The sequence below is a fragment of the Ictidomys tridecemlineatus genome, chromosome 1 (assembly GCF_052094955.1).
Source record: "Ictidomys tridecemlineatus isolate mIctTri1 chromosome 1, mIctTri1.hap1, whole genome shotgun sequence".
Lineage (NCBI taxonomy): Eukaryota > Metazoa > Chordata > Mammalia > Rodentia > Sciuridae > Ictidomys > Ictidomys tridecemlineatus.
In genome coordinates, this window is record NC_135477.1 from 149,460,716 (window position 1) to 149,478,740 (window position 18,025).

Below are 18,025 nucleotides of genomic sequence, written 5' to 3' on the forward strand. Positions count from 1 at the left end.
TGGTGGTAGGAATGTTGCAACCCAGGAGGGAACCCCACCTTTCAGCAGGCCCCTCCTAGAAGGGGTCCCAGACTGGGATTTTCCAACTCCAGGCAGTGGATTAGTTACACTTCTGCAAATGAAAACTACACTTTCATTTTATCTTTCCTAAGTAGAATAAGGAAGAAAGCAACGAAACCGAAGCATGTTCTGACACATCATGATACTGAACCACAGTCATAAGAAGCGTCCCTGGTCTTGCCCCACCCCAGACCCACTCCCTCGAGAGAGCTCACAGATGCAGGGCTAATGCAGATGAGGCCCTGGCCATAAGGTAAGTGGAGGTCAGAGGGACTATAACCCTCAAGGAGGCTGGGAGATGCGATCCTCACCAGACACACACTCCAGAGTGTCTTTCTAGACAGGAGGGCTGGGTTTCCACTTCCACAGACCAGCCAGGATCCAGGAGACCTTTGACTGTCCCTTCAGGGCTCCGCTCTGATGGGTGACTTCTGTCAGCTCTGGATCACTCAACAGAGCAGAGTAAGGTCACACAGAGTGGCAGTGAATCCTTTCTGAGAGATTCTTTCGGGGTCTTCACACCTTGGGATTGGTTTCTAGAAGTGAAGTTTGAGTTTCTGGTTAAATCTGAAGGCATGGCTGCCCATCCCAGCTGTCCTGGAGAAATGTGGGCAGAAATACTGTACACCAGCTAAAAGGGGTGTCCCAAGAGGCCTATGCCTTGCTGTTAGACTGGAAGGTCAACATTAACCTAATACATCCAAAAGGCAGGAGGTACAGATGGTTGGGCACAAGGAGAGACCAGGATTCTGTACCATCCAGCACAGGCTCCTTGTCCTACAGCTCTTTTTAAAAAATATTTGTTTATTTATTAGTTATTGGCGGACACAACATCTTTGTTTGTATGTGGTGCTGGAGGATCGAACCCGGGCCGCACGCATGCCAGGCGAGCGCGCTACCGCTTGAGCCACATTCCCAGCCCCCTGTCCTACAGCTCTTGAGGATTAGTCTACTATTTGTGGTGTCTTGGGACCTGACTTCACTAGTGTGGGCTTCTTATTTAGTCCAGATGTGCCTTAGACACTTGCTCTGGCCAGGTGCTGTCTGTACTGGGTAATGGGACACAATCTACCTGCCCTTGGGAGACCTCAGGGAGATAGGAGAGGAGTTCAAGGAAGACAGGACAAGGGCTTACAGGACTCAGGCATGAAATACAAAATGTACCTGGTGCCCCAAAAGGGATTCTCCCTTTTGTGGTTACCAGATGACAAGAGGGATCACCTTCCCCAGGCCAAAAAAAAAAAAAAAAAAAACTCATAGAAGAGGAAGCCTTTGAACCTGGCCTTGAATAATAATTGGGATGGAATATGGGTATGTGAAGTGCCAGAGAGTTTGTGTTCCTCAAATCCATTCAGGAACAAAGCTGAACATTGGAGGTGGCTTTATGGTATGTGCCAATGAGTTTCTACAGGAAAAATTCCTGGAGATGGATTGTGGGACAAAGGATGTGTGCATTTCTCACTGTAGTAGACATTGCAGTTGCCTCCACTGAGCGCCTCTGGGTTCTTTAGCGAGTGATCTCTTAGCACTCTCCACCTTTTGCATCGGCATCTACTTTCTGCTCAGAGGTGAGGATGGGATGCTCATCCCCTTCACAAGGGAGAAGTGCCAAGCATGATGCCCAGCCTACAGGAAGTGCTTAGAAGATGCTTGCTGTCCTTATTCTCTCTTTCTGATACCCAGGACCAAGTAGGCTGCCCTCACCTGTGTCCTGCCACACCTCCAGAGCTAGGAGCACTATCTCCTCCTCCAATTGGATGCTCCTAAGGAGAAGGGTAATTTGCATCTGCTGATCCACAAAAACTGATTCGGTGCCAGGCTTAAAGGAAGGCTCAGGGAGGGTTTGTTGTGTGATTGCCAGATAGAAAGATGGTATGGACTATCTACTCCACTCTTCCCATGAAGTGGGACCAAATTATCTCCAAATGCTAGTCCACCAAAACCCCACCCTGACAGGCGGTATGCCCCATTTGCTGCATGGAAAGATGGACATACTCATAATACAGAAAACAAGACTCAGAGAGGATAGGTGGCATGTCCTACTGTCTAAACACAGGAGAGAGGAAGCTAGCACTAAACTCAGTTCTGCAACCTTGACTCCATCTTGGGTTGGGCAGAATCCATGGACATGTGTTTTTGATTAGCTAAATGTGGCTGGGGACAGGGGACTGAGGCTTCAAAGGTTCCCTGAGGTGAACAGGCTGTGTGACCTCAGGGAGCCACAGAGGTGTGTCTCTTTTCCATCCTCTCAGGAGCTCATCCATGGAAAGTTCTCTCACAGTCCTGCGGGTAAGCCTGTACCACCCCACACTGGGCACTGCCGCCTTCATCAATGTCCCATTGGAGTTGCAGCATGACACCAGCCCACTACTGATTGGCCGGGGACATGACACCCACCTCCAACTGCAGTTGCCCCACCTTTCCCGCCGACACCTGTCCCTGGAGCCCTACCTGGAGCCCGGCAGCACTCCGCTGGCTTTCTGCCTCAAGAACCTGAGCCGCAAGAGCTGTGTGTGGGTCAACGGGTTGCTGCTGAGGTTCCTGGAGCAGGTCCCCCTGAGTGTCACCAACAGGATCTCCTTTTCCAATATCCAGATGACTATCCACATAGAGAGAGGCACCTCCCTTGAGGCCTTTGTCTGCTGCTTCCATATGAGCCCCTCACCCCTGATTTACAGACCCAAGGCCGAGGAGACAGATGAATGGGAAAGCATCCCCCAGGGGCAGCCCCTCCTGGGTTCAGAGGAGCGAACTCCAGTTCACCTGGGGTCCTCTACATCCCCTCCCAGACTTGGAACAGCCCACTGCAGTCAAGCCCTGGAGGAGGAACAGAAATATAGCTCTAGAGGGAGCTGCCAGACACTGCTCTCTGCTAGCCCTGCTGCTGAGAGCAAGCCTTGCTGAAACAGGGCTTGAAATATTTGAGCTACATCATGCAAAGTTGACATGGAAGGTTGACATTCGAGGCATGCTGACTGCCTCACTTATAATGAACCAATTCTGCAAACGCTGAGCAGCCAGGGGGTGGAGAAGCGCCCTCTGTGGCTAGAAGTAATGGGAACTTCATATACTTTTTTAGAGGCCCTGAGGGGTTCTGGGGAGACTCTCTCAGCATTTCCCCACATTCCCCGCCTTGTCTGACTAGGAGTTACTTTATGTTGCTCATTTCGCACACTGCATAAGAGGAGGAGTTTGAGGTCGCAGCAAGAATGCACGGACACATGTAGCAATTACGTTTGTGGTAGCTTGGGGTTACCTTCAGCTTTCAAATACCCACAGGCACTCAGGGCTTAGGGAAGCCTGGGTTTAATAAACTGCAAGTATTTCATTAAGCTGGCATACCCAATAGGATTCTCTGATCCCCATATGGGCCACGTGAACGCCACGTTGTCATGCGGAGGTGGGGGTGGGAAACCTAGAAGAGGTGTAAGAGGAAATTGGAAAGGTGGAGGCTCACATTTCTGGAAAGATGCAGGCAGAGCTCAGTACTTCCAGGATGGGAGCCAGGAGCTGGGCCTGCCTGGAAATCCATTGTCACCACTGTTACCATGGCCTTCCTCATCCTCACACTCTCCCATTCTCTGTTACTTCTGGATCAAAGCTTTGGCCAAACCAAAAGCAAAGAAAGGTCTTCAGGAAAAGGTGGTTTCCCAGAGCAAATGGGCTTTCAGGACTAATTCTGCAGTGGGGACGTTGTGTTAGAATTCAGTTCAGAAGTCCTTATACTCAGATGTGTCATTTATCAATGGGCAGAGGTGGTCTTTCCAAAAAAGGGACTGATAAGGATCTGGGCAGGCCAAAGGTGGGAGAAGGCCTACGTGAACTGGGGGTGCAGCATGCTGGCAGCCACTTGCCACGCTATCCTGGGAGTGTGGACTAGAATCAGTGTCCCTCCATGTAATAGAGGGTGGGACCTACAAACTCAGATGGTCACCATGGTCCAGAATATCCAAGATGCTGTACCCACTGTGACATGTGTCTGTGGGTTCTGTAACCACTTCTGACTTTTGCCATTTCCCATCAAAGAAAGACCCTTTTGCACCCATGGCAGGCCGTAGGAGGTTCAACTCTGCTCCCAGACCCTTAGCCTCTTCCCCCTGGGGAAGTTAGCACTGGACAAGACCCAGCCATGCCTTTGCTTGGGAAGCTTCCCCTCCCTTGGAAATTAGAGCCACAAGGCAGAGGAGAGCACAGTCTGCAGGGAGGGGACTGATCCATGCTGTGAACAACCCCTTGGGACTGTTCTTCTCTCATTTATTCAACTTTCATCAAGCACCCGCCCCCTTTTGCCAGATGTGTACAAAGCCCCAGGAACTAGCACTGAACAGGGCTGACAGTCTCTGCTTCCACAGGCTCAGGAAGACTATAAGTTACTTACATGGGTTCAGGAGCTAGTGACTTCTTCCTTATTTGATCACCACTGTTGATTGGTGCTCTAGTCACTGTATTTTCTCTCTCCTCCAGCTGGACATATTATTATGGACTCACTGCTCTTCTGGGTTCGGTGTATATTGCTTTATCCAACCTCACAGCATTCCAGATAGGTGATGAATTGTATAGACCACATTTTACAAGTGAGGAAACTGAGGCTTCAAAGGTTAATTATCTTGCCCAACCCTACACCATTTACGAACTGCATGGTCTTGGGAAAGTGACTTAGACTGTTTTTGCCTATATTTTCCCCTCTTAAAAATAACAAGCAATGTCGTTTGTGCCATGCCTGGTACACAGTAGGCATTCATAAGGGTCAGCCACTGTCATGGGACCTGAGAGAAAGAACTCAATAGGTATAAAGTTGAGGGCTCCCTGCAAACCTGCAGCTTAGGAAGATGTGAACCCTGGCAGGCTGGCTCCCCGAACCCAAAGGCTTATTGCTTTCTGTGATTCCCTGATGGAGGGTTTGGTTTTAGCCCTGGACCTTTGAGTAGTCAGGAGGGAATTTTAACCGGTTTTTGCATCATAAGGCCCAATAGCCAAGGTTTACAGAACAAGAAACACCTTGCTGGGGCTGGCAAGAAATGGCCATGCATAGTTTGATCTTATGGAGCCCATTGTTTGGAACTGCTGATTCTAAAGGCAGCAATGATCCCTCACAGACTGAAATGTGGCCCAAATGATGCATTACAGAGCACCTCCCCCTAGGGAAACAGAGGCCACAACTAGAGATTAGACATGAGCATCAAAGACAGAAGACAGCAAGCTGGTGGGAGCACTGGGGTCCCCAGGTGCAGCTTCCTGACTCCTTGGAGAACTTTGAGACAAGCTGCTGCCACCGAGAGCCCCTCTCCAGGGCCTCAGTGAGGGTTCTCTTCCCTCTAGAAAGGAGCAAACCTACCCTGCTGCGGTTCTCCAAGAGAGGGCAGCCCACTTCCTCCATGGCAGACTCTTTGACTTGGGTCTTTGGAATGAAGAGTCTATGAGCCCCTTGGGGACCCAGGATGCACTGAACAGCAGGCTGAAGAATCGCAGGCCAGACACAGGATGGGCGGGAGCCAGGAAACATCTGGTTTGCTGTTTCAGACTCTACCAACTCACGAAATCTCCCCAGGAAACTCACACTTTGCTTTTTACTAAGTTTTCAGGACAGCAAAATTCTGCCCATCCTAGGCTCCACTTTTCTTGAATAGATCCTTGACACCCAACCCCACTCTCCTCACAGCTGGAATTTTCAGACCGGCTTCAGGCCCTGGGGCTATACACTTGACACCACTTCCCTGCAGCCTGAGCAGGGGATGAGTCTCTCCCAACCATCCCCTCTGTTTTCTCCCACATCCAGCGTGGCTTGGTAGCCCAGGAGCATGCAGCTCATCAGCCCCCTACTCAGGGGCACACACACCCATGTGAACACCATGGTGTGTCTGAGCTGGAGCTCTGAGGTCAGACTACTCCTGGGTTAGAATTCATGCCACCCACTTACTAGTTCTGTGATCTTTGACAAGTGCATGGATCTCCCTGTGATGGAGTTTATTCTAGAAAATGAGGACAATAGCAGCACCTCCCCTCTGAGGGCCATCACAGAGGTCAAATGAAGTTCCACATGTAATGCATCTAGTGCAGTCTGTGGCACACAGTAGGTGCTCAAGAGAGTCAGATATCATTGGCTAGTCCAGTGGGACAAACTGAACACAAGTAGACTCAGGGACTAGTTCACAGGTGCACACACAAGAGTACACATCTGCTAAAAGAGCTACATCAATGACAGTCATATAGACCCCAGAGCATTACAATTCTCTCTGAGGCAATGTTGGGAAATTTAGAAGTCATCCTGCATGTGGTCCTTTAAGGCACCTTAACCTTCACACTCCTCTGCTTTTCCAAGAATGGGAATCTTCCCAATCCATCTGCTGACTTGCAGAATCCATGCAGGCCAACGTGTCAATGGAAACACACTTGCCCCCACACAGTCACAGAGCAGGGCCCCAAAGCCCAAGGCAGTGCCATGAAGAAGCAATGGCAGGCACATCAGATGATCCAGTTTTGCTGCAGCCTAGGGAAAGGAAGCCTGTGGCTGACCAAGGCCATCCTATGTGGGGCATCAGCACACTAAGGCTACATATTCCACATTTTTCTTTCTAGTAAGACCTCAAGCTCCTTACAGACAAAGACCACTGTTGTTGGAACTGGAAAAAAGGCAGATGGACAGACAGATAGGGCATTGGTGGTCAAAGCAGCCATTCAGGGTGCTGAGGCCTGAGCCTGGCTTCTTAGGCCAGATGCTGGCAGGCTGAGGCCCACAGTGCAGGGAAACCAGTCACCAGCATGAGGGAGAAGGTTGTGGAGACTGGGCTGACAGTGGAGGCAGCTGGGACTCAGTGGGGGCAGCCCAGAGCCTCCAAATAGGGCAGAACAAGGAGGTGCCTCCGTCTCATTCCTGAGCTTCTGTAGCTACAACTCAAGAGGAACCTGAGGTTTGGGGGTTCTTTGTGGTGACTGCTGAGAAGGTTGATGGATTTGACAAGGCAGCATGTCATGGAAAGCGAGAGACAGCCCTCAGCCAGTACTGCCAGTCCCCAACAGAGGCACATAGGAGACAGACAGCCCCAGGAGATTCTGGGAGGGGCCCTGAGCAGTAGCAGTCAGGAACAGGCCTAACTGCATTGAGTCAAGCCTGTTGCCCACCAAACATCCACAGGATCTGCTCTGAGTCCTCTCCCTGACTCTTGTGCAGTGGGGGCCACCCCATGCAGACCCTCTTCCCCAAACACACACAAGCAACACAGCCCTGTTATACTCTCATTCCATCTGCACACACCAGAACTGTTAAAGAGATTCCCTGAGACCCTAGGAGACCAGAATGTAACCCTGCTGGAGACATCTGCATCTTCTTAAAAAAAAAAGGTCGGAGAGGGCAATGCTTAAACTGAAAGAGCATGTTTCATAGAAGAAAGAGCGGCATTAAAGGTTTCCAAGCAGGCCACTGGAGGACAAGGTCTGGTGGTGGCTGATGTCACCATAGTCCATGTGGTCAGCTCTCCCCTTCCTCCAGCATGGCTTCCCTCTGTCAGCTCTACCTACGTCCCACTCACTGTCATCCCAGGACCACAGCCCATCCAAGATTCAAAGGAAAGAGTAAAAGTCTAGCACCTCAACCTGTAGGAGGAGATGCTGTGTCTAATGAACTCGGTTTGTGTTGTGGGACTGTGATTCCTCTTACCTTTAACGTGAACTCACAGGAGGATTAAAGTGAAATAAAACCTACCATTTGAGTTACATTCTCAGCTGATTGGAAACATGCATTACCTCCGAGTGACCGGGCTGTGAGAAGGGAAGTTATTATCTTTCTTTAGAGTTTGTAAACTCTTTATGGCTGGAGCAGCTTTAATCCTGCTGGGGGAAAAAATGAAGCAGGAATAAATTGCTCCCATTTACCTTTGTTTTCCAATCACACGCTCCAGTGGGAACAAAAAATCCTAAGTGGACAGCCAGGTGATCCCCGACAGAAGAGTTTAATTATTTTCTTCTTTCAGGCACATGAGTTGAAAGGGGTTTAAAGTGACATTTGGCGAGGGGCTTGTGCCACAAAAATGTGCACTCTGGTGAGGATGCCAGCACCCCCAGGATTATTACTAGGTCCTCTCCCTTTTCTTTCCAGAGGAAAATGGCCTCTATCCCCACAATACCCACTTCTCAATGGAGTACTTGTCACAAAGCACCCTGCTCTGGACATTTAGGAACAACCAGGAAGAAGCCAGAGAAAGCACAGATCTGAATCAAAATCAAATCAATGTGGATATGAGGGACAGAACTGTGGGGCCTGGGACTCTGGAGAAGCAGCAGATTTTGCTCCTCCAAGGTTATTTCTCTGATCCTGTGTTACTTAACAACACAGAGTTTATGTGTATCAGGTATGGGCAAAGCCATCAGGGAACCCCCTGGCTCTAGCTTTCTAACAGCTGCAAGAAGGTCTGGCTGAGATGTCTGCCTTGCTTTCCTTTAAAGACAGGGGTACTGTGGGAGCCTGCAGAATAAAGCAGAGTCAGGGGCTGTTGGAGGAAGAGATCAGCCAGACAGGCAGACCTGGTGTTTCTAATTGCTGTGAGGAGCCAGAACATCATGATGTCACTCTTCCCAAGAGCCTGCTGCAGATGTGCTGGGAACATGGGCCCTGTTAAGTTACCTTGTTTAGGAGATGTATCATAAGGATCTAGTCAGGAAAACAAAAACCAGTCTAAGTATGCGGGGTGGGGGTGGGGGGAATTATTTCAGGAAATTGGGTACACACGTGGCAGAATTCCTGAGAAGCCAAATAGGAGTTGTAATTGAGGGATTATTATGAGTAGGAAGTTACTGTCACTACTGGCTACAATCCCTGGAGCTGGAGGGGCAACCACGAGAGGTGATGTAAGCAGAACCAGAGTGGACGTTATCTAGGCCATGGCCAGAACTGCCCTGGACAGCCGGTCCCCTTCCCCTGCTGCCGTGCAAGCGGGGACCTCAGAGAGAGGCTTCCCATGGCAGACTAGAGCCACAGAGGAGAGGTAGCCGCCCACAGCTGACTCAGTTGACTCCATCTAAGATTCTGGGTAAGAGGGAGAAACACCCCAGCTTCTCTCTTTTTCTGGTCACTTTTCTCCCTCCAATGCTTCCCATTGGCTGAAACTAGCAAAAAGGCCCTCCCACCAGCGCCTCCCATTGGCTGACGCTAGCTAGACCAGCCGGCATGCTGAGATAGGCCGCCAGAGAGAGGAGCGAGGTAGGACCCTGATAGAGCAGAGGAGGGAAAAAGAAAGCGATGGGTTTAAAGACAGTCAAAATGCCAGTGTGAGCCAGTTAATATGTCCATGTCACTGCCCCTCAGCCTTGCCTGGGGCCCCAGGATGGGCACCAGATAGGAAGAGACAGAGGGGCCACAGTGCTCAGGGGGGCCCCTTAAGGTGATGAGCAAAAATAGACTACCCCTCCATCACCATCCTCAATTTAAGTGACCCTCAGCCTCTGTAAGAGAGGAAAGAGGAAGGCAAAGAGACAGGTTCAGCATGGGGAAACGCAGAGGAGTGCCAGGTGTGGCCTGGATTGGCCTTCACACATCCCCTTCCACCTTCTCCAAGAGAGGACGCCTCTCAGACCCAGATCTAAGCCAGTGTTGAACATTCAGATGCGATCTCTCCATGCCCAAAGGTCCTTTCCTCAGCAAGAGCCCACACATTGAGTACCCACTGTGTACTCTGTGCTGTGCCTGGCCTGTTTCAGACCCAACATGCTGGAACCTCCCACTTAGGGGAAGAGTGCCCATACCACTCAGCAGAGCCCTGTCTGTACCTTGCCAGGCTCCTGGTACCCAGCAGGTCCTCAGCAAGGGTCTGTTGACTGATGATAGGAGACTGAAATGGGGGGAAGAATTTGGGTGGGCTGAGAGCAAGCATCCAGGGACAGAGCTTTGAGAAGAACCATTACCATTACTGGGTGGAACTATTACTGCCTGCCGGAAGAGGTTAGACTCAGCCACTCCTTGCACTCCACAAATACTCTTGAGTCAAATTGGCAGGAAAATTAGTTTTATTCAAATCCAGCTTTGAAGGAAGATAACTGCTTTGCCCTGGTTTGATCAAACTGCATACAAGTTTATTTTTACTTTTTTTTTTCTTTTTTCTTTTTCCTATTTCTTATGTGAGTGGGTAGATGAATCTAGCCAGCCCAGGATCCAGGCAGGGTTCCTGGGCTAGGCGGCTAGTAACAGAACCTCAATCAAAATAAAATAAATCGAAATAAAGCTGCTGGTGAAAAGGCTAAATGCACTTTGAACAACCAAGTGCTCTGGGTGGAAAGAGGAAGAGTAAATGGTTCTACTTAACAAATAGAATCATCGTGCATACAGGACCTTGAACCCAAGAGCCAGTGGCAAATTCCAGCAGAACCTGCGGAGCCCCACATTCCTGATTCCTTTGCTATCAACCAGCAGCTTTCCTGTTTCCAGATGGGTCCTGTCTCCTTGGTATGGCACGACCACCCAGCCTGTCACCGCTCAGAAACATGCACACAAGGTCCAGAGCTCCCAAACTTGGGGATCTGCCCGGGAGTATTGGAAGCAGGCAGACTGGAGGCTGGAGGCTTCCAGAACCAGCGCTGGGCCTCATTACTGAGGAACACATGGTCCCCTGTGGACACTCATTGGAGGCTAAGGGGGGAAGCGAGCAATCAGAGGGCTGTCTTTCAGTTTTACGTTCCTCTTCCCCTGGGTCTGTAGGGTCTGTGGTTGCTGTGCAGATTTCAAGTTGAAACATCACAAAGCTTTATGTGGTCTGACTTCTCCTTTTCTACTCCATCCCCCAAAAGACACACACACACACACACACACACACACACACGCCTGTGTGCCTGCCTCTGGGCTCTGTCAAGTCTAGGTAAAGTGTTGGCTAGAAAACCACAGGGTAATTATGAGCTGTGAGTTTTGCTCCACAGTTAAAAAAAGAGAGAGAGAAAATACTTCTACTTGAGATTCTCAGCATGCTTTCCAAACCAGAGCAAATGTTTTGGCTCAGCTCGGGGGGAAAACAGAAGCAGAGGCGAGACCCCAATAGAGGAATGGTGGGGGCCTTTCTGAGGAGGCTAGAATATTCCTATAAAGGAACATCATTACCTTCACCACCAGTTCCTGGGAAAGTTGAGACATTCAGGCCTGATGAATGAGTAAATGGAAGGAAGGAAGGAAGGTAATGTGTTGAGAGGAAGACATCTGACACGGCCAAGGCTTGAAGAATGTCCCCAAAACTCTGAACACCCCATTTTCCCAGTCTCTACAACCAGTGATACCAGTAAATGACTGTGGAGCAGAAACTCTGATGGTAGCACTTGCCAATTCTTGTGGTATCATTTCTCCCACTGCGATCAATTTCAAGATAACTGTCTTGATGACATTGCTGAACAGTTGGGGAAAGATGCACAGAAGCCTACCATCCTGTGGCTTTTCCCCTTCCAGGCGCAGTAGACACAAATAACCTCCAGAGTACAGAGCAGTGAGTTTTGATGATTCACTCTGTATTGAACATAACTTATTAAACTGCAATTTAATTTTAATAATTTAACTAGAAATGTAATTTCTTAATGAGTCATTATAACTTTATTATTGAATAATGAAATTACACTTTAACTATTTAACAATCAGCCCTGATAAGACAGTTTCAGCACACCACGGTATGGAAAAAATTCCAGTCCCTTGATCCAAGTGCTGGCTACATCAAGAAAATAACCAATGTGAAAATGCCTGGAAACAAAGATGGTATCTACCTGGAAGCCTCGGGGTGGGGGTCAGTGTGGGCATTCAAGACACTCATACACTATTTTGTTATTTAAAAAGTATTTATCAAGTTAGATATTCAAAATAACCTTCAGAGGAGCTTAAACCCTTCCATATGGTAGATGAGGAAACTAGAGAGAGGAAGTGTGCCCAAACCCACTCAGCTGGTGAACAGTACAGGAAGCATCTGACTCGCTCAGTCCTTGCTCTGCCTCCTGCCCCTCCATCATGTGGTTGGTGAGGGGCAGCCATGGCCAGCTGTGTCTGAGCTTGGCTTGTAGAGCCTCGCTGTCCAGGTCCACTTAACAGATATCAACAGATATGATTCACAATTGGAACCGTTCTGCCCAGGCCCTGGAATCAACCCTCTGGCTTCAAATGTGGCCCAACAGTGAATATTAGGCAAGAGGCCACACTCACATCTCTCCTGGAACCTATCTCAGAGTTGTGACAGTTTGTGTGGCACTGAGTGGCTGCCTTCGCTCTCACAAGGGTGGAGAGAGACACAGCTCTCTGAGCCCTACCCCTTCTCTGCTTTCTTCATACAAGATGTTTGTGTCTCTAATAAACAGATCAGTGGCAGGGCAGAGAGGCTTTCTAGTAAATTCTCTGCATTATATAGCCAAACCCTAAGGCCTCCTGGACTCCAAGGGCAGGGCAGTGCCTGGGCCAGAGGGCCAGACAAACCTTCTCCCCTCCCCAAACCTGGAGCTAGACCCCAGCGTTAGACCCCAGACAGGATCAGGACCCCTGCTTGAGGCTGGGATCTCAGACCCTCAACTACATGTGTTTAGAAACCAGTCTGTACAAAGCCCGCCAGTGCAGAGGGAACCCTTCTCCAGGCTCACACCTTCTCCCATTAAGCTACTACCCTCAGATTTCTAGGTAGGAAGGAGACATCCCATCACCCAGGCACATCCCCTCCATCCTTCGTCATTTCAAATATTCTGGCATGTAGGTTCAGTATGCTTGGCTCTCTTAAACATCACGCTTTATGGCCTTTTGCAGTGTAATTTTGTTGCTGTCCTGCCATTCAATTTGAATTAAATATCAAACAGATGTGAGTCATTTTTTGCTCTTTTTTAAAGAAAAAGTTTAATATTAGGGAGCATGCCCTCTTATAAGATCAGGAAAGCCATTCGGAGAAATAAGCCCCTTCAAATTAAAAAAGAATCACATTGGTTAACGTTAAGATGCTTTCAAGTGATACATTTCGAAGTGCTAAGGGAAGGTGTTTCCAGCAAGCCATAAAGCAGCCAGGAGAAAGGAGGGGAAGATATACGGCCCAAGGCTGATGGGGAAATTGGAGCCCCGAGAGGGGGCAACCCCACCTGGGAGGAAGTTCTGAGCTTGGAGATGAGGTTCACAGATGATGTTGGGGGAGGCCATCTTCCTTGACGACCCGAGGGGGGCCTGCTCTCTGCAGCCTGTGTGGTCAGGCCGGGAAGGGAAGCAGGAGGAGCGCCATGCTGCTCAGAGTGCCAGGCTGTGTACCACTTCCCACTCTCAGGAGCCTATACCAGCTTGGCCCATCTCCCTCAACCAGCTTTCCCTGGGTGACTTTGTCTGTCTGGACATGCTAAATGGCTTAGTCCCCTTGTTCCTACCATGGTCTCTTGGATGGGGGCGGGGGTAGCCTTTTGCGGGTCATGGGAGAATGCAGAGAAAGTTGTGGCTCCTCTTCACACCCAAGAATGTGCATGAACTTGCCCCAAACCTCAGGGGATTCTGGTCTCCTGGTTTAGACATCCCTTCTCCCTGCCACCCAAGGCGGCCAAGCAAAGAGCGTGTCCTTGCCAAGAGAGTCAGTGCACAGAGCCCAGGAGCCCAAGTTTACCAAGTACTCACATGTTTAGCGCCACGCAGGACTCTTTGCGTGAGCCAGAGTTGCTGGTCAGTCTCCAAACTCCCCTCTCTTCTTGGCAACAGTCATACCTGGGGCTCAGCATTATTGGACCTGCCGCCATTCGTGGCTGCAAGCCAGGGCTTCTCCAGTGCCGGCTCAGCCTAAAGTGTTTCCATGTGGTCTTTTGACTCACTGCACCTAAAGGCAGCTCTCCAACTACAGTCGCTGACAACAAATGGCATTTCCATGTGGCAGGGCAGGGGTCCAGAAGGCCTCTGATTCCAGCTGGTTCTGGACATCCTGGACACTGAGACAATGCTCTGCACACTCATGGTTTGCCTCTGGGGAACAACATACAAATACCCAGAGACCCTGCTCCTTGGGGAGTGTCAGGTCCTGCTGATGAGAAACAGAACCAACACTTCCTAGAATTCCAGACAAAAGAGAAGTTTGAGTGGAGGGATTTAGAGCGAAGAGAAGCCTAGATTGTGGAGTCAAACAGCTACAGATGGAATCCCAGCTCCACCATTTACTAGTTTCAGGACCTTGGGCCAGAGATCAGCCTTTCCCAGGCTCTGTTGCTTCTGGCTATAAAACAGAAGTATCACCCATCTTACAGGATGTTGGGGAAGATGGAATGGAGTGCATGGGAAGCACTCAATACACTGCTGGACTGACATCGAGGCCCCAGTGTTTGGAAGTTATCTTTTTGTCACACTTCCACGGTAAAAGCTCCCAGTCTGATGGCACTTGCTAGGATGAGGGGAGGGAGGAGTGTTGGAAAGTGGATCAGATCCAGGTTCTACTCCTCCCCCTAAGAATCATGGAACACCCACAAGAGGAGCTACAGTTGCAAAGGGAGGTGGATGTGCATTACTATCTTATAGCCCTGTCCTAGGGGAAGGAAGAAATGGGAGGGGAGAGAGAAGAAAGGGGCAGAAATATCTGCAAGTGGTTTCAGAGGAGGAATTGAAAGTCATGAACCATTGCTGCGGGCCCAACTGTCTTTTTGCATCCTAGACAACTTGGTAACAATGTACTCAGATCACTTTGGAGAGCCTGGGGAGGGGTGCAGGAAGTGCAGCTAAGAAAGGGTGAGGCCTGGCTCCCACCCTCCAGGGACTCAGAACCACAGATTCTCGAAGGTTCTGTGCTCAGACTGGCAAATGCTGTTCTGGCCAGGCTAGGAAACCCTGGAGTTGGAGATAAAGCTGTGCTTTGGATGATGTTCTGGGAGAGGGACACCTGCTCTCTGTGCCTCACTGCCCACCCACCAGCAGTGGGTGGACAGCCAGCTGTTAGAGGTCTCAGTTTAGCTGTTCCACCTCTCAACCTGCACTATCCCACATGGTAGTTATTCATTTGTGCTCCACTGATAGCTAGAGGTTTTTTCTAAACAGATTGCTTGATGCCCATGACAGTCATAAAAGCAATAAAAACACGGTTCTCTTCTCAAAGAACTGAAATGCTCAGCTGTTCTGAGCACATGGGTGCAACCCTACTCCCAGCCCCTCCTACTGGTCAAAGTCCAGCTACAGGGGCAAGAGAGGAGGTGATGCCCTGGGCTGGTAAAAGAAGCTGACTGTGGCATCTGCTAATCCCACATGTCCCCAACATTCCCAGCACACCAAACCTGGAACTTCATGTGGTGGCCACATTCATTCTGATGACTCTGCTTCCATGTCCCTGTGGGAAAAGGGCCTTTCTTCATCCCGGACTGATCTCACTGGGTCCTATTTTGCAGGAACTTGATAGCTTAGGCATATTCATATATATCTGCTCTCATTTAATTTTTATTCTTATTATATACTGAACTATTGAGTGACTTAAAGATATTTAATATTTAAATACACAAAGATTACTTACATCCTCTTCAGCCCTTCTTGGGGAACATACTTTTTCACAGATGAAATCAGGACAGACAGGCTTGTTTCCTCCAGTTATTTCCTGGACATGGACATTTTACCTGGGTTCATCCCTGTTGTGTTGGTCTTACTGGTAATACACGATTACATCACAACACACCTTAGTCTCTAAGCAATTCCTGGGCGTCTTAATTGGCTATGATAGGGGGGAGGGGTTGTGTTTAAAGTAGTACTCCAAGCTATTCATAAAATAATTTTTCTCTGGAGAAATTCCCTGGGAATGTTTCCAGGCGCTGCATACCAGGTGAGAGCTATGTGTGGATTTTCTGAGTGCTAGTTGTAGATCGAGTGCCTGACATTTTACAGGTGTATCTCATTAACCCATGTGCCGGTCCTGCAGAGCTCTTTACTGTGGTGTCCATTTTATAGATGAAAAGACTGAGGGGGTGGGGTGGGGTGGACATTGGCGTATCTCTGTGTGCCATTTTGTGGGATGCTCCTCCCCACAGGTATGATCTGGGTTTCATAAGAGCTCCAGTGCCTTCCCCCAGTCCAGTGAAGGAGTCGTGGTGAAAATGCTCCTGTGACAGAAGGGAGATATTATGGGATGAGAGGAATCTGCTTCTTTAGCCTTTGAAACAACCCCTGCAGATGACCATCTCATACCAAGCCCAAGGCTACCCTTCTCAACCCCTCCAGGGACCCTTTAAGTGAAACAGGGGTGCTGTTTGGATCTCTAAGCCCTTTGGAAGATGTGAAAATGGGGGCAGGTCAGCCACATGAAGTGCTGGCTACAACGTGTAAACACACCTCAGGGTGATGCTAATCTCCTAGGTCAGGCCCTGGTGCCACCAGCCGCCCACTGCAGGAATAGAGGCTGCGGTGGCCCTGGTGTGGTGCACCGTTTGATCTCTTATCAGTAGCAGGTGGTATTTGTTGTCCCTCTATCTACCTGGCAGTGGCCTGGGTGCCCTGTCCAGCCACTCCTGGATGCAAAGCAGCCATGGCAGCCAGGCTAGAGAGGGGCTCCGGGATCATGCAGGCATCCCTGGCCCCTGGTTGTGCCCCCGGCTGAGGTGCACAGGGCTAATCAGAAACACCTGTGTACATGGAATTTCCTGCCCCAGTTCAGCCTTCATTTCCTCTGCCAGTAAAAACCCAAGGCATGCAAAGGTGAAAGAAACCAGCCAGTCAATCACCCAGACGACGGCCACCAGGGCCGCAGAGACAGGACTTTCTAAATTAAATTTTAATTCCCACCCGATGGCCCAGCCGGCACAGCCATGATTCAAACCCTGCGACCGGTCACCATGGTCAGGCAGACCCCCACCCAGGTCCTTGCAGGAATTAACCTCACTCCCTGGCCAGTGGATGGTGGTGTCTGCCTTGGCCATCAGGTTGTAGAATGAGACCCTAAGAATGAAAGGGACCCTCTTTCTCTTCAGCTTCATTGTGCAGCTGCAAGGGCTGCCTGGCTGATTAGCTGCTCACTACTTCAGGCTGTTTGAATTATTAGGTGCTGGAGAGATCAGAGCCTGCCAGTGACTCGGGACATTTAGCAAGACAACATCAAAGCCGGGGACGGCCTGGGTCCAAACTGTAGGATAATGGTCAGAGCCTGAGGGTCTGGGCTCTGTCCTGGCCCAGCAGGTTTAGGTGAGGAGAGAGTCATAAAAATGCCTCCATTTTCTGCCCCCACCCACCCAGAACATTTTTCCAGAGATTCCTGAGGGCTAGGGGAAGTAGGGCTTGGAGCAAGGAGATATTTAGTGCCCATTTTATGATTGGGCAAACTGAAGCTTCATCTGAGAGAATGACTTGCCTGGCAATCTGGCTGGGAGCAAGTCACTAGACCAAGTTCCCTACTGGGGACTGTCGTGACCTCCATCCCCACCTCAGCCAAACAGGAGGGGCAGGGAGGTGACCTTGAGAGGCCAAGAACCAAAGCTTGGGCTCCCTTGGTCTTGGGCTCAAAGCCCAGCTGGTATCCTCTACCAGTTAATTTCTTCTAGTCTCAGGCGTGTGGTCCACAAAATGAAAAATAATGGTAGTCCCTCCAATGCAAGGTTCTTCCAAGAAATGCATGTGCATGGGTGCTTTGTGCTGAGGAGTGTGACAAGCTGGGGGACCAGATGAAGCAATCTTTAAGAGGAAGCTTCTACTTCTTGGCATGTCAGGTAGGGAAGATCCTCCCTTCAGGAGGATATGACCCCATTCTTGACCCCCAAGGCCCCACTTCCCATTGAGCCTCATACCCAGTGCACCTCATGGCAAGACGTTCAGGGTCTTCCCCTCTCTATCCTGTGTGCACCCGTGACAGCAAGTGAGCCAGGGTGGTGAGAGAAGCACAAATCCTTCCTAGTCCTAAAATGCAATCAGGCAAGAGAATCTTCAGGGCAGTGATGGGGGGCGGGAGGCTGTGGATCAGCTTCCTGGCGGGACTGTAGAACACTCCCCAGGACATGGAGCATGTCCCACACCTTTCAAATAAACTCTTTTTTTTTCTTTAGTAGTTTTTTT

At 49.8% G+C, this 18,025-nt stretch overlaps 1 protein-coding gene across 1 annotated transcript; it reads left to right on the forward strand.

The window, feature by feature from the left end:
• The first annotated feature begins 237 nt into the window (after positions 1-237).
• On the forward strand, positions 238-3,271 carry Tifab (TIFA inhibitor). Its single transcript, XM_005333223.3, has 2 exons — positions 238-313; positions 2,313-3,271. The coding sequence occupies exon 2, from the start codon at positions 2,323-2,325 to the stop codon at positions 2,962-2,964; it is 642 nt and encodes a 213-aa protein (XP_005333280.2). The 5' UTR covers positions 238-313; positions 2,313-2,322; the 3' UTR covers positions 2,965-3,271.
• Positions 3,272-18,025: the final 14,754 nt, after the last annotated feature.